This window comes from Suillus paluster, assembly GCF_016628075.1.
Source record: "Suillus paluster strain FC165 chromosome Unknown EDB91scaffold_213, whole genome shotgun sequence".
NCBI lineage: Eukaryota > Fungi > Basidiomycota > Agaricomycetes > Boletales > Suillaceae > Suillus > Suillus paluster.
This window is the reverse complement of record NW_024537773.1, coordinates 1-20,594: the sequence shown is the minus strand read 5'-3', so window position 1 is coordinate 20,594 and position 20,594 is coordinate 1. Positions and strand designations below refer to the sequence as shown.

Genomic DNA, 20,594 nt, shown 5'->3' with positions numbered 1-20,594 from the left:
CGCTGGCTATTCTCATGTCCCCCAGCCACTACCATACCGACAGCAGTGCTCGTCCGTTGACGAGCTATCGACAGCACAGCGATTGCACCTGGGAAGAGGTATGCACGTCGCATTGCATCTTGCTTCACCCTTGGGCTTGACCTGTCGGGCGTGTAGAGACCCATACCCAGTACCTGCTCTCCATCACAGCTGGCAAGGCTTCAGGAAGCCGTAGCGAGACGGCGAAAGATACGAATATCCACCTCTAAATTTCTGACGCTGTGAAACGATACTCTGATCGTTCTGGCCAGACCGATATTTTCAAGTGTTTTGTAAATATCATTACGGCAATATAAATTGCGGTACTTACCATTTTCGTCCCTTGTCTCTCGCTCCGCGCCATCTTCGCTGCCTCCGCATCTCAACGTCTGTCATCGATATCATTCATGGCAAACATTAGATCATCGAAACGTGCTCCGCGTAAGCGCAAGTTCAAATCAGACGGTAAAATCGATCCTTCTGTAAGTCATTTGCCGCCTATATCACTCATCCATGATTGACCGTTTGATCGTTCAGGACCTCCCTACAATTATTGTGAAGAGGGTTAGATCATCGGAATGTGCTCCGCGCAAGCGCAAGTTCGAATCAGACGGTGAAAACGACCCTTCTGTAAGTCATTTGCCGCCTATATTACCCTTCCCCGATTGACCGTTTGATCGTTTAGGACCTCCCCACAATTATTGTGAGGAGGGCGAAGCCCTCAGTGGCAAGTCAGGAGACGGTCCGAACCTACATCAGCACAGGACGGCCGACTCGCGGCTATACGCTGCTGTTCCACAAGGCGCCCATCCTGAAGGTGGTCGGAGCACCTCTCCGAACCCACATCAGCACCACACGGCCAACTCGAGGCTATACTCTGATGTTCAAAGAAACGCCCATTCTCAAGGTGGTTGGAGTACCTCCTGCGGCGCGCACTCCTTCGCCACCGCCTGCTCCTCCTTCGACTCCTCCTCCTCCGCCTCATCGTACCTCTCCTCCGCTACCTCTCTTCTTGCCCAGCCCTCCGTCTAGTCCGGAGCCTTCGATGTTTGGTTATTGTAGGGAGCTTTTGCTTTGACGACTAATCCATGGACCAGTTCTGATATGTTAGGCACACTACATATTAGATACTAAGTACCATATCCAGTCGATTTTATATCTATTCCCGAAGGAATGCGCGCCAACTTCAGTTCTAGGTGGGTTAGCTATGATCGTTCATATAGATAAGTCCATCGGGTGAATCAAGCGGCGAAATGGCACCGAAATAGCACCGAATATATAGTAGATATACCTAGAACCTATTATGCACCCATCGTTAGGAGGAAGGCGCAATAAATAAATCGTACATTCACGGATTCGCTTCCAGTTCAGTCTACCATACTTACACGACCCAATCGCGTGCTCATTCGGTCTATTCTTTGTGAAATGGACTCTCCATTACGCTAGGGTCATAGGCAACATATAGCCCTTCATACATTGATGGATTACAACATAAAACGACTTATTAAAAGGTACGGCTGAAGAACTCTTCATCTGAGTATGGATCGTCGTCATCGGAGTGGAGATCGTCGTCGTCGTAATAGAGTATGATGACACCCTCAGGTGTATCATACCTTTTACTGTCGCGTTGCAGATCTTTCAGCCTGCCCCTTTCCTTCATATCATTGGTGATATTGACGCGAGTCTCGCCACGATCCTTCGTCACAAAGGTCCTCTTCTTCATCACTTTCTCACCGACAAGAGGTATCTCCCCCGCCCTCCAAAAGCTATCCTTTGTCGGGGGACCTTGAACAACTATTATACACAAAATGTCAGGGATGATATTTACAGACCAAGCGATATCACTTACCAAGCCTAGTGGAGACCTTTTCCAATCTCTTCTTAATTTCACAGGCTTTCACGCCCCATGGGTCGTCGCTCAAGCTGTCACCAGGGTTCAGACCCCATGGGTCTTCACTAAACCTCAACCAAGCATTATTGTCGGCGTCTTCGACCTTATTAACTTCGGCGGTCTTGGCTGCCTCTGCGGTCTGTTGGTAGTAGGTCAGTTGTGTACCTGTGAATGGAAGACGGCGGGCGTTACTTACGTTGCATTTTCTACGTCTGACGCGGCGGTTGAATTGATCTTGGTCACTCCTGCCCCTCTTGAGACTTGATGGGAACATTGTAACTGGAGGGTGTGAGATGACCTGAAGGAGTTCGAGGTAGAAGAAGGAAGCTTCGAAGTGTTGAGGCAGGTAAGACGAGTCTGGCGCATTATTTATTCTGTCCCATTGTGGCTACTTCCCACGATTGTTCTTCTGTGGATCTACTAGCATGTGGATAATGTTGTTCTGTAGTGGATATGTCGAGGGACTGATCCAGAAAAGGTATATTATTCCATCGTCATTGTTTGGGTAGCGCCAATGATCTTTCTTGAGGCCGTGACGCCTATCAGGGAAGCGCTGGTCCATCCAAACTGTTCGTCGTGGACAGCGAACCGATGGCAGTTTGTTTCCTTTGCGACCAGCGTGTGTATTTCTCAAGGTGCTAACTTTGATCTAATCGTGCACCTAGCAGGTCCCTTGCAGCACAACGCTCGCATCCTACAAGCCCCCCAAACATTCAATCCAGACTGTGTGCCCCACCCGAGATCCAAGTCTATCTCAGATTCAACGTTGAAGTCAGCATTTGGCACGATCGCTGCCACAGAACTCGTGTACACACGATCCAACCAAGTACTGGACTCGTCGTGACCAATGTCGTCGCCTCCTTCAATGCGTTCGATTAATCGCAAGCTGTTCTTCGCATCGTGGCGTCGCATACCCTCCTTCGCGTCGAATCCGAACAGTTCAGTGTCCTTCGTACACGAGCGGAAGCTCATCACCCATACAACTAATGATCTGGCTAGATTGCCGTTTGTCGAGCCCAACGTCGAAGGCTTCGGCCGTGCATTTTAATATTAGCAGTAGCTATACACGACATTGTAGTATTTCGCGACTTAGTGAAGTGGGCATTGGAGCGTCATACGCTTAGTGCACTTCATGAAGTATCTGCAATGCATGCTTATACAAGAAAGACCGGGTTTGACAAGAACGACACACGACAAGAGCAATGAAACGGCAGGGTGCATTCCATAGCACCAATGATGCTCTCGGCATCTGCGCGCGTATGTCTTAACGAGGGGGAATAGTCGGTGCTTCAATGCTGGGATAGGTACCCCTCATGCTAGATTTAAAACACTCTCAATTAAATGTCGTTTTCGATATTGGACGAAGCGCTCCACCAGTTTATGGAATGCATGAGGACCTCATCTACCTCATCCAACGAGTAGCGACACGAATAGATATCCACAACTTCTGCGCGTATGCGCCAAAACGAGGCGAATATTCGGTGAATCAATCATCGGTTTGGCATTCATGATCTGACGTTTCACACACTCTTAATACCATTTGTGACATTTACGACGCGATCTACCAGTCTAGGGAGTGATCGAGGACATCGTCCACGTGCTCCAACGAGGAGCGACACATGCTAATTACAGACCAAACACAGGAGTCCCTCTTTTCAGCCCTTCTCCTTGCCCGGTCCATTTCGATCCGGCGTTCGAAGGCTGGACCGATGAATCTGAGGATGGAAACGCTCGACAGCATTATCTTGTGCGCCATGAGTTGGATTTCCAACATCCTCTTTCTGACATGGGCATTCTTGAGCCCAGAATCGGCGTCCCAAAGTGCGCACTCCTTCATCACCATCTCCGCCTCCTTCCTCAGTGCCCGGGCCATGCGTACCAATCCCCAGATATCCCTAGTCATGGACGCTTTGTCGCGCATCGAGGTTTCGACCGAGGTCCTATTGCCGCTCTCCCTTTGCCCCGCTGCCACATGCGCTCCTCCAGCATCGTTGTCGTTTGCAGGCTGCCCATCGACACACCCACCGGGAATGGCCAAGGTGGCAAACGCTTGAGAAAGAATCTCATTAAGACCGTTTGATAATACCACCATGCGCCGTCTAACGCGCATGTTGACCATCCGCGTGTGGTCATCACCAGTATCCTCTGGATCATATCGATCCTCAGATGCCTCGTACGTTCCCTCGATCATGTCCTCGAGGGCTGACTCAAAGGGGAGTGCTACACCGATTGTGAACATCGTGTAAGATACATAGCAGGTAGGCATTCATATACGCACCGAAAGTCATACGCGTTCCCTCGGGCCGTCCACCAGTACTGGGCATGACGTGTATTAATTGATAAGTATCGATTTAGAATGAGGCGAAGTCAAGTCAAGTGAACTGTGAAGAACGATCCCTTGGTGCGCGATGGGCCCGAGTTAAATAAGTTGTGGATTGTGGATTGTGGATTGTGGATTGTGAACTGTGGATTAAATGTTAGACTAACTCGGACGCGGGTGCTGTGGAAGAGTGATCCGGTGGAGTAGGATCTATGAATCTGCGGCAACTCAACATTGCATAATAAAGTGCGTCCTACATCAGACGTTAGGAGCATCAACAGTCACTGTCCACAGTCCACACATCCACAGTTAGCATGTCTATTTAATCCCGCTGTCTCGCTACTCTTCACTATCTACAACGCCCATCTCAACAGCATCCAAGTTTCATTATAGCAACCGACAAACTTAGATTTCTCTACAATCATCATTTTCCATGTCGCAGTTCACAAGGAAACGGCCGGCAGAGGACAGCCCGCACTCTCCTTGCATTAGAAAGCGCATCAGGGGACCTGTAGATGGGGATGTTACAGGATCATCCATGGTATGTTGCGCTAAAAAAATCTCTGTACATCTGTTGACATGATATGCAGGATGAAGAAGACTCTTACATTCACGCGGTGCGCGACACAAGCCCTGAGTCAGGCGCCACCGAGCTAGCGCTAGAGCTACAGACGACCATAGTCAGGATGCAGGCACAACTCGAAGCATTACACGACGATATGTATTGCGATGAGGCTGCTCGTAAGCGGGAGATGCGTGAGCACGAGCTGCAGATCAAAGAGCACACCGACCATATTGCAGCCCTGGAATCGAAAGTGCGGTCCCAGCAGGATCTGCTGCGCCGGCAGTCCATGGACCTGGAATGTCTTCAGGGAAAAACGGAGAGCCAGGCAAAGCGAATTGATGAGCTCATGCGCGCGGAACTGATCAAGGAGATGTTGGATGAGCAGTGCTTGAAGTTGATGAAGGATGCAATCGAGATTCTGGAGACCTGACATTTGCCATATTGTAAGCCTGGTGGCTTACGTACACATGACATATGGTTCATTGCATCGTAGATACCTCTTTCCCTTAGCTTGTACCTTACCGTCGTCGTCGTCGTCTCGCAATCCAGATCGTGGTTCTGTTTTGTTTCGTGTGTTTCTTCAGTGTTTCTCATTGGCCACGACTTGTTTCCACACATATCCCCTTCGAATATATCAGATACTCAAACGCATCACATGCAATTCCACATATCTTGCTATTGATTGACCAGGGAGACGCCCCTGACTGTACTTAGCCGCGCTTACTGTCATTGGAGCAGCACCAATCAGCGGTGCTCGTTCTAGTTACATTTGCCACATCCAATTAATTACTACTTTGGGAGTACCAGTACAACGACGCCTGACAATGAACGGAACCTTGTTCAACGGTTTCAGATGGTGTACCTGAGGTGTCGGCATTCGGGAGTTCGGTGAGGGAAGAGAGTCGTGCCCGTGCATCATATCAAGAGCATTTCCGAATGGTATCGGACTTCATGCTATTGAGGCGTGCCATCATCTATGGTATTCCATTCGGATATTGACGACGCCCTACATGCTCGTGCTAGTTACATTTGCCACATCTAATGACTACTTTGGGAGTACCAGTACAACGACGCCTGACAATGAACGGAACCTTGTTCTTCAACGGTTTCAGATGGTGTACCTGAGGTGTCGGCATTCGGGAGTTCGGTGAGGGAAGAGATGCGTCCTACATCAGACGTTAGGAGCATCAACAGCCACTGTCCACAGTCCACACATCCACAGTTAGCATGTCTATTTAATCCCGCTTTCTCGCTACTCTTCACTATCTACAACGCCCATCTCAACAGCATCCAAGTTTCATTACAGCAGCCGACAAACTTAGATTTCTCTACAATCATCATTTTCCATGTCGCAGTTCACAAGAAAACGGCCGGCAGAGGACAGCCCGCACTCTCCTTGCATTAGAAAGCGCACCAGGGGACCTGTAGAGGGGGATGTTACAGGATCATCCATGGTATGTTGCGCTAAAAAATCTCTGTACATCTGTTGACACGATATGCAGGATGAAGAAGACTCTTACGTTCACGCGGTGCGCGACGCAAGCCCTGAGTCAGGCTTCACCAAGCTAGAGATAGAGCTACAGACGACAATAGAAGGGTTGCAGGCACTACTCGAAGAATTACACGACAATATGGATCACGCTGAGGCTGTTCGAAAGCGGGAAATGCGTGAGCACGAGCTGCAGATCAAAGAGCACACCGACCGTGTTGCAGACCTGGAATCGAAAGTGCGGTCCCAGCAAGATCTGCTGCGCCGGCAGTCCATGGACCTGGAATGTCTTCAGGCAAAGACGGAGAGCCAGGAAAAGCGAATTGGTGAGCTACTAGCCGCGGAACTGATCAAGGAGATGTTGAATGAGCAGTGCTTGAAGTCGATGAGGGATGCAATCGAGATTCTGGAGACCTGATATTTGCCATATATCCACTTCGAATAAATAACATACTCGAACGCATCACATGCAATTCCACATATCTTGCTATTGATTGACCAGGGAGACGCCCCTGACTGTACTTAGCCGCGCTTACTGTCATTGGAGCAGCACCAATCAGCGGTGCTCGTGCTAGTTACATTTGCCACATCTAATGACTACTTTGGGAGTACCAGTACAACGACGCCTGACAATGAACGGAACCTTGTTCAACGGTTTCAGATGGTGTTCCTGAGGTGTCGGCATTCGGGAGTTCGGTGAGGGAAGACATGCGTCCTACACCAGACGTTAGGGTCAACAGCCACTGTCCACAGTCCACACACATCCACAGTCCACACATCCACAGTTAGCATGTCTATTTAATCCCGCTGTCTCGCTACTCTTCACTATCTACAACGCCCATCTCAACAGCATCCAAGTTTCATTATAGCAGCCGACAAACTTGGATTTCTCTACAATCATCATTTTCCATGTCGCAGTTCACAAGAAAATGGCCGGCAGAGGACAGCCCTGATTCTCCTTGCAATAGCAGGCACACCAGGGGACCTGTAGAGGAGGGTGTTACAGGACCATTCATGGTATGTGGCGTTCACAAATATCTGTACATCTGTTGACATGATATGCAGGATGCAGAATACTCTCACATTCACGCGGTGCGCGACGAAAGCCCTGAGTCAGGCGTCACCGCTCTAGAGATAGAGCTACAGACGACCATAGAAGGGTTGCAGGCACAACTCAATGAATTACACGACAATATGCGTCACGCTGAGGCTTATCATAATTGGGAGATGCATACTCACAAGCTGGAGGTCAAAGAGCACACCGACCGTATTGCGGACCTGGAATCGAAAGTGCGGTCCCAGCAAGATCTGCTGGACTTTCGGTGCAAGGACCTGGAACGTCTTGAGGCGACGCGGGAGAGCCAGGAAAAGCGAATTCGTGACCTCGTACGCGCGGAACTGCTCAAGAAGATGTTGAATGAGAAGTGCCTGAACATGATGAGGGATGCAATCCAGATTCTGGACACATGACATTTGCCATTTATCCCCTCAGGATAAATCACATACTCAAATACATCACATGCAATTCCACCTATCTTGATACTGCCAGTATTGCGTCTTGGGGAGCCTCGAGTCATCAATATGAAGGCAGGCCCTCTTCCACATTGTTTAACCTCGCTCCAAATTGTTGCTCCCGAGAAGAAGGCGAATGCCAACACATGACCAGCGCTAGTGCTTCTTTGTCGAGCAACCGTGGACGTCCCTGTTACGAAGGGAACGCGAATAATGTTTGAATCCGAGACGGGGTTTCGGATGGTGTACCTGGCGCGTTGTCATTCGGGAGTTCGGTGAGGGAAGGGAGTTGTGCTCGTGCATCGTGTCGAGAGCATTTCTGAATGATATAGGACTTCATGCTAATTGGGCGTGCGGAGTCCCGATACTATGAACCATTTCTAACGTGCGACGACATAATGCCACTGGGATGCCGGACATGGATCTCAGAATGTGTCATGAAAGCGTTTATGAGGACAAGATATTGCAACTACCCTGATTTTGAACTTTCATTTCTGCTCCATGCAGGCGATCATTAATGGGTCACTTATAAATCCTACGCTTGATCAGAAACCCCAGTCTCTAACTGCCTTGCTTACTCCTCGCCTCCTCCTATACTATACTCGCCCATGCAGGATGGCTTACGAACGGCAATTCTTTGGTTAGTGTACTGACGCTTCAGGTTCTGGTGACTGACTAGCTTCCCATAACTAACTAACATTGCCTGCAAGCAATGAAAGATAGCATTGATATGCTGGAGGGAGGAACCTTGGGATCTATCCCGCTCGAATAGACGACATACAGATACCATTTCCAGCCATGATGCTACTGATTGACCAGGATCGACGCATCTTGCTCTACTTAGCCGCATTTATTATCATTGCAGCAGCACCAAACAGAGGTGCTCGTGCTAGTTACGTTTGCTACACATAATTAATTACTACTGCGCGCATTAATTGTAATCGCGCTTATCTGGATATGGTGCTTCGATCACATAATCGATCAGTACATCACACGCCATAGCAGTCGTCTTGTACTTCGTCGACGATGAAGGTTCCACAAGAGGTTTTGATCAAAATCTTCGCAATGGCGACCAGGAGTAGAGGAAGTGCGGCCTCATGGATTTTATATCAGTGGAGGAGTAAAGGCTGGTGAGTGTTTGAACACATTCTGAATCAAATCCATCATCACGATCTCACTGATCGCACTGATCATCCTACTACAGGTTCGAAAAGCAGCTTTATGAGAGGGTCCTGCTGCGCGATGAAGAAACCGCCTCTTTATTCGTTCAATGCCTGCGACGTCGCGACATGCACGAGGAGTTTGCGAAGACATCCGTCAAATCACTATCGCTCTCTGGAGATGTTCAGGTCTCAACTATTATCGATATCCTGTGTCTCTGCACGGGAATAAATCACCTTAGCCTAATTCCCGACCACGATGATTTTCAAAGCGACATAGCACCTCTACTACAATTGCTGGACACCCTACCTCTGAAGGTACTGTCGTTACAAGTCGCCGTCCAGCTCACTTCCCCTTCCATCTCCAATGTCACCTTCTTCGCCAAACTCACGCATCTTGAGATCGACCCGAGCGACATGCTTCAACACGCTGACATGGCATGCTTCCCTCAGTTGACTCATCTATCGCTGTGGAGCAGCTTTCACCACCCACGCGACAGAATACCATCGCTGGTGAAGCGGATTCTCTGCCATCCAACCCTCCAGGTACTCATATTCCGTGTCACCTATCACCGAAACCTTGCAAAGTTTCTGGATGACAACATGCTCAACGATCCTCGCATCGTCCTCGCACCACCAAAGGTCTATTTGTGGGATGATCTTGGGCGTTCATCCATGCTACTGTGGGAGCTAGCTGAGGAACGGGTTGCATCGGCTGAGCCAAATCACAGTTCGTCCATCCTTTCCATTATGGCGACATTCACTAACTACACCATACAGACAACCATCGCTGCTTTACAAGGACCATGCTCAAGAACGGAATCTTGGATTGTATGAACATGAATAGGGTCCCGGAACATGACTTGGAATATCAGGCGCTTCCGTGTATCATATTAGGTGAGGATAGAAGCGTTCGACATGGTTACTACGATGATGATAGATCGTAGAGGAGGACGGGTACTAATAAACAGACGAGGAGGAAAGCCAAGATGGCACTGAAGAGTAGGGACGTTTATTCAACTCAGTCTCAAGTAGAACAATCGCGCAGTCGACGACAGTTTAGATAGAATTCTAATGACCTTGCCGGTTCAGTTGCTCGACAGCGATGTGCTGCACATATAACAGTATCAGCGCCGTCGGACCTCTTCCACGTTTGCGTCCGTCCCCCATTTGCTGCAGGCACAGGTGCTGTGGCCGATCCTTTGGTACATGCATGGGTTGGATGCATGCTTCTCATTCCTTCGTGTCAGCTGCTTCACTCGAGGATGAGCAGCCTCACATTTCTTTCTTTCGTTCTTTCTCTTGTTCTCTCATTCTTTCTCTTTTCACATTTCTCAGTGCAAGGGAAAGACAGCCGGCATAAGTCGTAGTGAAGAGATGCAAAGAAATTTTGCCTCCCACAGAATGAGTGCGGAGATGGGCGCAGGCGCAGGGATGGTGTGCACGGGTATGTGAGTGAGCAGTGAGTTGATTGGTGGGCTTGGGGATACCTATGCGGCGTATAACCCCTTCCCCGAACCTTACCACTCTGACTATCTCGGTCCAAACTGGGTGCCACCTAGGACGGCGGGTGTCAGTGCTGGCTAAATCACGACTTTGCCGTTGTCTGGTGTTGATGGTGTCAATGGGGAAGCGACTTACAATTCGTCTTCGTCCCATGGTGGTATGCTATAGAGAAGGACTGATCAGCAATACTGCAGGTAGAATTGGACGAAAATCGAAACTCTCGAGGATGCGAAACACAGCGCGTGACTCGTTGGCAACAGCTCGGCACGCCCAGGTGGTGGTGGAGCAGGTGAGGGTGTACAGGGTGCATGTCGCATTCCTACCAACACGTCCCGCAGGAGGACGAAGTATTTGGGCATTTGGTCATGACCGTTATCAGTGGTGGAGGGCAGGAAACAAGCAAGGCACTGTTTGTACGCTTATGGAACACCTATTTTAAATTTTAAGAAAATGAAGAAAGACGTACCATCATATAAGCGAGAGCTGTGTGTCCCATGAACGCGAAACACTTGACTCTTGCCTGGGACACGCAGCACAGGGAGGCTCCAGACAGAAAATGCGTGTCCCATGAAGCAGCAAATTGCTGGACTTAGCATGGGACACGCTGAAAGCACCAAGACGGACGTGCAAGCTAAGGACAGCGTAAGTCATGATGGAGATAGCGCACACAGACTTGCGAAGCTTCACAAACACTGAGTTACATTACATTGGGATGTCGTTCTTGCAGTCAGAGAAGGGAAAGCAACACTCAATGACGTGTCGGAAAGGGAACGCTGTTTGACACCTCAGCACACACATTCGAGAGACACTGAACACTCACATTCTTCCGCCCTTTGTTCGCCTCGACAATGGCAAGTTTGTCATCGTTGTTGTTGCCGTTAGCGTGTGGCCCGGTGTTTTCGGGGTACGTGGTTGGTCGTGGCTGCGCCAAAATCACCTGACTTACCGTTGCGTGTCCCATGTGTTGAATATTATTGAGAATGCCGGAATGCCGATGTGGCGTGAGACCGTCAAGTGATGCGTAGTTCAAATATTCGTCTGAGTTCTAATTATCTTTCTGTTCTTTACCTTCACCATGGGTTGCGCGCCTTTATGGGCGTTTCACTGTCGCTGACGGTGGCCTATTGGTGTTTTGTCCTTCTTTGTTCGCACTTGTGACGTACCTGACGACTCGTTGGTCCCGCGTTTTCATGGGCGCATTCTGACGCTGTCAGTGCCTCTGAGTTCACGGTCGTTGCTTGTTGCTTTCTCGCTTGTCCGTCCCTGCTTGTCCTCTGTTCGCACTTGTGACGCACCTGACGACTCGTTGGTCCCGCGTTTTCATGGGCGCATTCTGACGCTGTCAGTGCCTCTGAGTCCACGGTCGTTGCTTGTTGTTTTCTTGCTTGTTCGCACTTGTGACGCACCTGACGACTCGTTGGTCCCGCGTTTTCATGGGCGCATTCTGACGCTGTCAGTGCCTCTGAGTCCACGGTCGTTGCTTGTTGTTTTCTTGCTTGTCCTTCTTTGTTCGCACTTGTGACGCACCTGACGACTCGTTGGTCCCGCGTTTTCATGGGCGCATTCTGACGCTGTCAGTGCCTCTGAGTTCACGGTCGTTGCTTGTTGCTTTCTCGCTTGTCCGTCCTGCTTGTCCTCTGTTCGCACTTGTGACTACCTGACGACTCGTTGTCCCGCGTTTTCATGGCGCATTCTGACGCTGTCAGTGCCTCTGAGTCCACGTCGTTGCTTGTTGTTTCTTGCTTGTCCTTCTTGTCGCACTTGTGACGCACCTGACGACTCGTTGGTCCCGCGTTTTCATGGGCGCATTCTGACGCTGTCAGTGCCTCTGAGTTCACGGTCGTTGCTTGTTGCTTTCTCGCTTGTCCGTCCCTGCTTTCCTCTGTTCGCACTTGTGACGTACCTGACGACTCGTTGGTCCCGCGTTTTCATGGGCGCATTCTGACGCTGTCAGTGCCTCTGAGTCCACGGTCGTTGCTTGTGTTTTCTGTGCTTTGTTCGCACTTGTGACGCACCTGACGACTCGTTGGTCCCCGCGTTTTCATGGGCGCATTCTGACGCTGTCAGTGCCTCTGAGTCCACGGTCGTTGCTTGTTGTTTTCTTGCTTGTCCTTCTTTGTTCGCACTTGTGACGCACCTGACGACTCGTTGGTCCCGCGTTTTCATGGGCGCATTCTGACGCTGTCAGTGCCTTTGAGTCCACGGTCGTTACTTGTTGCTGTCTCGCTCGTCCATCCTCCTTCATATCAGCTTGTACTCGCTTGTTGCTGTCTTGCTTGTCCGTCGTCCTTCAAATCTGCTTGTTCGCACTCGTGACGTACCTGACGACTCGTTGGTCCCGCGTTTTCATGGGCGCATTCTGACGCTGTCAGTGCCTTTGAGTCCACGGTCGTTGCTTGTTGCTGGCTCGTCTGTCCGTCATCCTTCATATCTGCTTGTCATCGCTTGTCCGTCCTGCACGCCTGCTGGCACTTGTTGCTTTCTCGCTTGTACGTCCTGCTTGTCCACGCCTGCTCGCACATGTGACGTACCCGACGTCTTGTTGGTCCCGTGTGTTCATGGGCGCATTCCGACCATGTGAGTCCCCTTTCAATCCACGGCCGTAGCTTGTTGCTCTCTTGCTTGTCCGCCATTCTTCATATCCGCTTGTACTTGTCGTCTGATTGTATCGGCCGAATGAAAGATATAATTATTTTCTACATGTACCATCTGATTAATATTAATTAAAAATTTAAACAATGCAATGTTTGAACGCTCACATAATCATGAACAAAAATGGCTTGGCCCAAATGAATGATCGTCCTTTCTATCTTAACCTTCAACCACCATGTCCGACACCTACACCCTACGCTGCTGGATACGAGGTACCGAACCACACGAAACTTTCAATTTGACAATTTCACCCTTGGACACTGTTGAAACTCTGAAACCCATGATCAAGCATTATTATGGTCTTGAAGGGCCTCCGTCTACATTGCGATTGTACAAGCCACGTGATCTGGTGGCCGAACCATACGAGGCGAATTTGAGCAATGTGATCCTATCTACGCTTCAGCCACCATTGCTCTCATCCCATCAGATATCGACCCTGTTTGAACGACCGCCCCCGAAAGATCACATTCATATCATAGTAGGTGTGTAGTAGCTGCAATGCAACCTTGGCCATGCAATTAATTAATTACGATCCCCAAGATGCACCGAAACTCCTCATTTATTGCTGGTTACGAGGTAGCACTGGGGAGAAGGGATTTGACGTCTGCATCAAGCAAAATACCTCGATCGGAGCCCTCAAAGATGCCATCAAGGAGGTCGAATCAAAACTCAAACGTGTAGACCAAAGTCGCATCAGCTTATACAGAATATCTGCGTCGGAGGACGATCTTCGGGAGAGTCTAGATACCATCAATGCGGGTCACTTGCTAGAGGTCACAAAATCATTGCCTGCATACCATCATTTCCTGTGCGTGCCGGTTCTCGAGCAGCTCCGCATCGTAGTCCAAGTTTACTCTGAAACCAATAGTGAGTCGATGCATTATCTCATTGAGTCGGATTTCACGAATTTATGGATCGCAGGGTCGACGAATCCTCCTCAATCTATGCACCCCATCTCCACGGGAGAGGATGCGATCCGAATTGCACGGGAATCCTTCCTTGCCCATACCGATAACCATTTCCATTCAAAAGGAAAGAAACGATCGCAATCTCCTTCTGAAACCTCCCATCCTTCATCCTTTCGTGAACGACAGCTGGACACAAAGATACAGATAGCCTGCGGTCGCCCTCGCGAGATCGAGGAAACCATTCCTGCCACCTTGTTGCATCCAGCCTTCGGCCAATTTATCGACGACAGCCTGACTCACACAGTGACGGAAGAAGACAACAATCTCGTCGGCAAACTCGCCCATGTCATGTCAGCACTGTACGAAGATGAAAACAAGCGAGCGGATGCGGTTAGCGAGGTGCTTGAGGGATACCACCTTCGCTTCCACTTGAAACGCAAGATTCAAGGAACAGCGTATGAAACGGACGGAGACATGTCCATCGACGTTAATAACCGTCGTCATCCTTATGTCATTGTCGAATTCAAGAACGAGGCGGCGAAATCCAACTCGGAACCATACTTGCAGGCTCTTATGTACTACCTGCAGTCGACGAGAACGTACGCGCCCAGTTTGTCTGGGTCTACCCTACCCTGTCTTCTGGTTGTCATTTTCGGTTCGTGTCAAGATCTCCTTTGTTTTAGAATATGACATAGGAACTCATCGTTTGTCCAGGACCAATGATTATATTCGCAGGCGCTGTCTGGACGTTGCGTCCTGCTGTTCAGATTCTTTCCACCCCTCTTATCTTCAATTTCCATTCCTCGGATAACTACAATCATGTCACCGCTGCGCGTCACATGGCTGCATTCCGCAAAGCTGCCCGAACCCTCCAGAGCCATTACGACACGCTACCTCCTGATTTTGAACTTGTCAGCAAGCTATCCCACCCCACGATCTTCCCATATCCGACAAGCTTTACATCTCTCGAGGACAACAGCACCATCGTCTTCAAATATAGAGAGCATCTCGATGAAGATGGGGGAAAGTCAAAAAGACTCATCTTTTTCGGGACCCTCAACGAAGGGGATGCTGAGGTTGCGATATGCATCAAATTCGTCCGACATTATTCACGGGTTGCTCATATGCATTGCGCTCAAGCAGGCGTTGCCCCTAGATTGCGAGGATTTGAACAGCTTCCTGGAGGCTGGTACATGGCAGTGATGGATAGACTTGTCGCATACGACGTATTGGCCGACTTGCCCATTGGTGAACGCATCCCCCGATGTGTGTTCGATGCCATCGGGGAGCAGCTGAAGACGCTTCACGCTCGCCAGCTGGTCCATGGCGATATACGCGATACTAACATCTTGCTCAAGACGGATGACAGGACGAAGTTCATGATAATCGACTTCGACTGGGCGGGGGTAGAAGAGGTCGTGCGATATCCGGCATTCGTGAATTACAGGGATATACAAAGACCAAATGATGCGAGAGACGGACAACCCATCCAAGCAGCTCACGATGATGCCATGCTGGATTTTCTTATTGCGAGGTGGTCCCAGGAGTAATCCTACGAGAACACATAGAAATAAGACGAACACAGACCACCTACTAGATGTTTGTAGATACATGATTCGAGAATGATGCATACCCTTGAGAGTCGTGCTACCGACGCTGAGTAGACCTCAGTTCGCACGTTTGTGAGCAACGTTTCAACCATACATTCGGAATAATGAGCAGTCAGAAGAGGGAAGAAGGAAATCATGATTGACCCATCTTGAATTACACGCTGTTCCACGACACAGCTAATGTTTCTCGTCCGCCCACAGGACAGAGAAGTGAGAGATGCGTCCCAGGACAATGCACTACTCGTATTTTTTGGCATCGACACCACAGACAGATTGAGATTTAGTTGGGTTAAACCTAACTAACTAGAGACACTGAAGAGACACACGAAACAAAACAGAACCACGTTCTGGATTGCGGGACGACGACGACGGTAAGGTACAAGCTGAGGCAAGGAGGTGTCTACGCTGCATTGAACCATGTGTGTATGCGTACGTGAGCCACCAGGCTTTCACTAGTTAAGGGACCTGCAACTAATCATACGAACTCACATGGACGATATTCGATCGCTACATGTTTCATAATACCACAGTTTGTGGCATTGTGACTGCTCACATTTGCACGTGGCAGGAGATCACACGACGGAATGTGGACTGGCCCTTGTGTATTTCTGTGGGTCAAGCAAAACGACATTGTGGTGGAACGACCACTGTAAATCTATTGTTCTCTCTCACCATTAAAACGGTCATTACCTATTTGCCAGGTTTCTATTCTACCACCACCATCTCATTGCCCATCCATGTATTCAGCCCCAAAGTTGAAATTGATAGAGCCAGGATGCCGATCCTGCGTAGCAGACAATGAGCTATGCTACGGGTATTGTTCCGAAACAGCATGCCGCAGATGCACCGAGAGGTGTTCCTTGTTACCGGGTAAGTCGTCTCCAATTCACTTTATATTCTCAACTCACGATGATCGACAATGTCAGGACGTCCTGTAAGGCCTTTTATCATCCGCGCGATCAACACAGTCAGTCGAGGCTGCGAGTACTGCAAGGCCATGGACTACATTTGCCGAGCAAGAGCTGGCGAGGCGTGTGTCCCTTGCCAGCAAGTCTGTAGCAATGGTGCGAGATGATTTACTTAGTACTGTCCTGATGATACTCACTGATCCTTGTATCAGTTGAAAAGACTGAGTCTTCTGACGAGTCTGACGCGTATGACGCAGAGTCTGAGTCTTCTGACGTGTCTGACGCAGAGTCTGAGTCTTCTGACGCGTCTGACGCAGAGTCTGAGTCTTCTGACTCCTCTGATGATGTGGTCGTCTATGACCATAAGCCAGAAGACTGGATCGATAGCACACAAGGAAACTCGAGGAAGAGACGACGAGACGACGACGACGATGTGATCGTCTTGGCCCAAAAACCAGCTGACTGGATTGACAGGCCGCTGGATGTGAAGAGGAGGCGCAAAGACTTGAGGCAGGCCGATTAGCAGAATAACAACCAGGCTGTGAAAGCAGCTAGTTCGACAATAGGTACTCAACTAAACAAAGTATGGGATCATGCACCGCACTGCTCTCGAATTGCATGATGCGTCTCACTGATAGTTGGTCTCTTACCTACAATTTTGTAGCATACACATGCCGACCAATATTAGTCTATCACTCAGAGACACGCTTGATGAGCGCAATGCACTCTGTGTTGCTGATGGTCAAATTTCAGTGTCTATTTTGCAGGGGGATCTCGAGATTTATACATAAATGACAGAGTTTCGTCTAATAGAACTTTCCCTTAGCCATACCACCCGGACTACCTCTGCAATAATTGGGCACCGCCCAGCGTATCGATGGAGAAGCGGGTTCCAACGCGTCGTCGTCTAACGCGTCTCCATGAGTGCAGTCATGGCAGCATACGTCCAACTCTTATTCGACTGGGCGTACTGCCAAGCGCCGCCGCATGAGCACTGACAGCGTGTCAGAACCCCCTAGCAGTGCAGTTCCGTACTCCTCTTACGGAGGAGACAGTTTTACGACTGGTTCTGGTGCGATGAGTGGGCGCACCTCTTCTTTTTCGCGGCGCAGCATCATGGACCTTCCATTGTTCAGTCCTTATACCGTGTTTAGAGGGAACGGCAGCAATGCGTTTTGGAACCATTCTAGCAACGGGGCGCTGAACGCAGCACGCAATCTTTCGTGCACCCTCCGATGTTGCCTGATGCTGCTGGAACCGCTGACAATCATGCACGTGGGCATGGACATCGGATGGAGTTCTTGCACCCGCCAATGATGCTTCCGCAAGGAGAGACAATTCTGGCTTCTGCTGGCGTTGTGGCTGATGTGGCGGCGCTCCCTTCGCCCTTTACTGGGCGGCGTACTGGGCCTTTTGGCTTGGGCGGAGTTGCCGTTGGGGCTGTTCCCAAATACCGTATTAGCTTGTAGCTTCATAGTCGTCTCATCAAATTTTGTGCTTTGCTAAGTATTTTCCCTTCGCTGATCCGTCCCAGGCTGAACAAGTCCATGGGTGCACTACATCATGTCTCGCCGCTCATCTCTCCACAGACTCGCTCGCCTATTCGCCATCAACCCAAATGAAATCGAATCCCTCGTACGGCTTTATGTTGCGCTTTTGCCATGTGGAAAATGTGAGGGCATATGACAAATGACCACAACCTCATATAGATCGCCCAGATATCTGAGAGTGGCAGGGAGCACTGGACTCTGGGTATGGTCGCACGATCCTCGTAGAAGGATTGATCATGGTCTACCAAGCGCCGCAGGCAGAACGCTTACCCAACGAAGTTCAGTTCTCGCTTGGTGGATTCACGCGGATCACCCAGCGCACAAGCTTATGTCCCGCTCTACCGGGTGTGACCGGAACAAGTCGTCGCGAAGAGATGCAAAGGAATCTTGCCTCCCACAGCATGAGTTTGGAGATGGGCGCAGGCGCAGGGATGGTTGGTACAGCTATGGGAGTGAGCAGTGAATTGATTGGTGGGCTGGGGGATATCTATGCGGTGTATAACCCCTTCCACGGACCTTACCACCCTGACTATCTCGGTCAAAAATGGGTGCCACCTAGCATGGCGGGTGTCAGTGCTGTCTCGATCGCTGCTTTGCCGTTTTCTGGTGTTGGTAGTGTCAATGGGGAAGCGACCTCTAATTCGTCTTCGTCCAATGCCTGTCCGACGACCAGAAATGCTAACAACGGGAGCAATGCCAGTGCTGATTTGAATGCAAATACACACACGAGTGCAACTTGTCGTACTGTCAGCGTGGCAAAGCCACCGAGCAGCGCGGTGTCGTACTCCTCATATGGAGGAGACAGTTTCGCAACGGAGTCAGGCACGACCTGCACTGGTGCCATTCTTCGTCCCCGTGACGAGGCAGCATGGACGTCCCATTTAAGAACCCTGCTCAAAGGGGGGTCAAATCCATAGGGCTTGGCTTCAGCTCGTGCGCTGCGCCCCTTACCAGAGTATGTGCCCCTAATTTCCGAAGACTAGAACAGATGTCCGGTGAAGTCCGGAAGCAGTGAGTTGATTGGTGGGCTGGGGGATACCTATGCGGTGTATAACCCCTTCCCCGGACCTTACCACCCTGACTATCTCGATCAAAAATGGGTGCCACCTAGCATGGCGGGTGTCAGTGCTGGCTCGATCGCTGCTTTGCCGTTTTCTGGTGTCGGTAGTGTCAATGGGGAAGCGACCTCTAATTCGTCTTCGTCCAATGCCTGTCCGACGACCAGAAATGCTAACAACGGGAGCAATGCCAGTGCTGATTTGAATGCAAATACACACACGAGTGCAACTTGTCGTACTGTCAGCGTGGCAAAGCCACCGAGCAGCGCGGTGTCGTACTCCTCATATGGAGGAGACAGTTTCGCAACGGAGTCAGGCACGACCAGCACTGGTGCCATTCTTCGTCCCCGTGACGAGGCAGCATGGACGTCCCATTTAAGAACCCTGCTCAAAGGGGGGTCAAATCCATAGGGCTTGGCTTCAGCTCGTGCGCTGCGCCCCTTACCGGAGTATGTGCCCCTAATTTCCGAAGACTAGAACAGATGTCCGGTGAAGTCCGGAAGCAGTGAGTTGATTGGTGGGCTGGGGGATACCTATGCGGTGTATAACCCCTTCCCCGGACCTTACCACCCTGACTATCTCGGTCAAAAATGAGTGCCACCTAGCATGGCGGGTGTCAGTGCTGGCTCGATCGCTGCTTTGCCGTTTTCTGGTGTTGGTAGTGTCAATGGGGAAGCGACCTCTAATTCTTCTTCATCCAATGCCTGTCCGACGACCAGAAATGCTAACAACGGGAGCAATGCCAGTGCTGATTTGAATGCAAATACACACACGACTGCAACTTGTAGTACTGTCAGCGTGGCAAAGCCACCAAGCAGCGCGGTGTCATACTCCTCATATGGAGGAGACAGTTTTGCAACGGAGTCAGGCATGACCAGCACTGGTGCCATTCTTCATCCCTGTGACAAGACAGCATGGACGTCCCATTTAAGAACCATGCTCAAAGGGGAGTCAAATCCATAGGGCTTGGCTTCAGCTCGTGCGCTGCGCCCCTTACCGGAGTATGTGCCCCTAATTTCCGAAGACTAGAACAGACGTCCGGTGAAGTCCGGAGAACTCTGGAGGCTGAACTAAGGACAAGTCCGGCGGACCTCCGGATGTTGAAGGAGAAACTAGAGTAAGACCACTTCGGACAAAGTCCGGAGTAGAGGCGGGACAGAGATAGACTATCGTAAGGTAGAGCCGTTGGGAGGAAATGGCAACAACGAATGCTGGCACCACTAGAGCAGCGGCGCAGAATGTAGCCCGCAATTTGCGCACCCCCCAATGTTGCCTTAGGCTGTTGGAGCGTTGGAGGGCCGTCCTCCACATTTTTGCTCGCATAACAGAGGAAGCTGCCAAAAATGCGGAGGAAAGTCGGTTGCCCCTTGTTTTGGGAGCACGCATTGACAGTCGATCCTATGCAGAGGGTTACCTTCATATTTATATGGTCATTTCAGAAATACAT

General features: G+C 50.1%; 10 protein-coding genes across 10 annotated transcripts; 6 read left to right on the top strand and 4 right to left on the bottom strand.

Moving 5' to 3' along the window:
* Positions 1–425: 425 nt before the first annotated feature.
* EDB91DRAFT_1088622 (uncharacterized protein) lies at positions 426–1,096 on the top strand (the record flags this gene model as incomplete). The annotated part of the gene is made up of 3 exons (XM_041316484.1): positions 426–500; positions 556–648; positions 704–1,096. The coding sequence occupies 3 exons, from the start codon at positions 426–428 to the stop codon at positions 1,094–1,096; spliced, it is 561 nt and encodes a 186-aa protein (XP_041169117.1).
* Positions 1,097–1,522: 426 nt separating this feature from the next.
* On the bottom strand, positions 1,523–2,183 carry EDB91DRAFT_1256735 (uncharacterized protein; the record flags this gene model as incomplete). The annotated part of the gene is made up of 3 exons (XM_041324219.1): positions 1,523–1,812; positions 1,868–2,048; positions 2,106–2,183. 3 exons carry the CDS (start codon positions 2,181–2,183, stop codon positions 1,523–1,525), a joined length of 549 nt encoding a protein of 182 aa, XP_041169116.1.
* A 1,287-nt stretch (positions 2,184–3,470) lies between these two features.
* EDB91DRAFT_1256734 (uncharacterized protein) lies at positions 3,471–4,233 on the bottom strand (the record flags this gene model as incomplete). The annotated part of the gene is made up of 2 exons (XM_041324218.1): positions 3,471–4,129; positions 4,188–4,233. The coding sequence occupies 2 exons, from the start codon at positions 4,231–4,233 to the stop codon at positions 3,471–3,473; spliced, it is 705 nt and encodes a 234-aa protein (XP_041169115.1).
* Positions 4,234–4,662: 429 nt separating this feature from the next.
* On the top strand, positions 4,663–5,224 carry EDB91DRAFT_1088619 (uncharacterized protein; the record flags this gene model as incomplete). Its single annotated transcript, XM_041316483.1, has 2 exons — positions 4,663–4,770; positions 4,820–5,224. 2 exons carry the CDS (start codon positions 4,663–4,665, stop codon positions 5,222–5,224), a joined length of 513 nt encoding a protein of 170 aa, XP_041169114.1.
* Positions 5,225–5,953: 729 nt separating this feature from the next.
* EDB91DRAFT_1256732 (uncharacterized protein) lies at positions 5,954–7,753 on the top strand (the record flags this gene model as incomplete). Its single annotated transcript, XM_041324217.1, has 5 exons — positions 5,954–6,088; positions 6,150–6,248; positions 6,297–6,655; positions 7,255–7,300; positions 7,349–7,753. The coding sequence occupies 5 exons, from the start codon at positions 5,954–5,956 to the stop codon at positions 7,751–7,753; spliced, it is 1,044 nt and encodes a 347-aa protein (XP_041169113.1).
* Positions 7,754–8,821: 1,068 nt separating this feature from the next.
* Positions 8,822–9,792, top strand: EDB91DRAFT_1088616 (uncharacterized protein; the record flags this gene model as incomplete). The annotated part of the gene is made up of 2 exons (XM_041316482.1): positions 8,822–8,925; positions 9,000–9,792. The coding sequence occupies 2 exons, from the start codon at positions 8,822–8,824 to the stop codon at positions 9,790–9,792; spliced, it is 897 nt and encodes a 298-aa protein (XP_041169112.1).
* A 438-nt stretch (positions 9,793–10,230) lies between these two features.
* EDB91DRAFT_1088615 (uncharacterized protein) lies at positions 10,231–12,890 on the bottom strand (the record flags this gene model as incomplete). The annotated part of the gene is made up of 12 exons (XM_041316481.1): positions 10,231–10,513; positions 10,597–10,623; positions 10,785–10,891; positions 10,928–11,044; positions 11,282–11,383; positions 11,408–11,506; positions 11,625–11,735; positions 11,757–11,867; positions 11,989–12,114; positions 12,234–12,364; positions 12,477–12,642; positions 12,783–12,890. The coding sequence occupies 12 exons, from the start codon at positions 12,888–12,890 to the stop codon at positions 10,231–10,233; spliced, it is 1,488 nt and encodes a 495-aa protein (XP_041169111.1).
* A 1,167-nt stretch (positions 12,891–14,057) lies between these two features.
* EDB91DRAFT_1064611 (uncharacterized protein) lies at positions 14,058–15,571 on the top strand (the record flags this gene model as incomplete). The annotated part of the gene is made up of 2 exons (XM_041314725.1): positions 14,058–14,676; positions 14,736–15,571. The coding sequence occupies 2 exons, from the start codon at positions 14,058–14,060 to the stop codon at positions 15,569–15,571; spliced, it is 1,455 nt and encodes a 484-aa protein (XP_041169110.1).
* Positions 15,572–18,325: 2,754 nt separating this feature from the next.
* EDB91DRAFT_1256728 (uncharacterized protein) lies at positions 18,326–19,006 on the top strand (the record flags this gene model as incomplete). Its single annotated transcript, XM_041324216.1, has 1 exon — positions 18,326–19,006. The coding sequence occupies one exon, from the start codon at positions 18,326–18,328 to the stop codon at positions 19,004–19,006; it is 681 nt and encodes a 226-aa protein (XP_041169109.1).
* A 173-nt stretch (positions 19,007–19,179) lies between these two features.
* On the bottom strand, positions 19,180–20,019 carry EDB91DRAFT_1256727 (uncharacterized protein; the record flags this gene model as incomplete). The annotated part of the gene is made up of 3 exons (XM_041324215.1): positions 19,180–19,620; positions 19,715–19,722; positions 19,749–20,019. The coding sequence occupies 3 exons, from the start codon at positions 20,017–20,019 to the stop codon at positions 19,180–19,182; spliced, it is 720 nt and encodes a 239-aa protein (XP_041169108.1).
* Between the last annotated feature and the right edge of the window lie 575 nt (positions 20,020–20,594).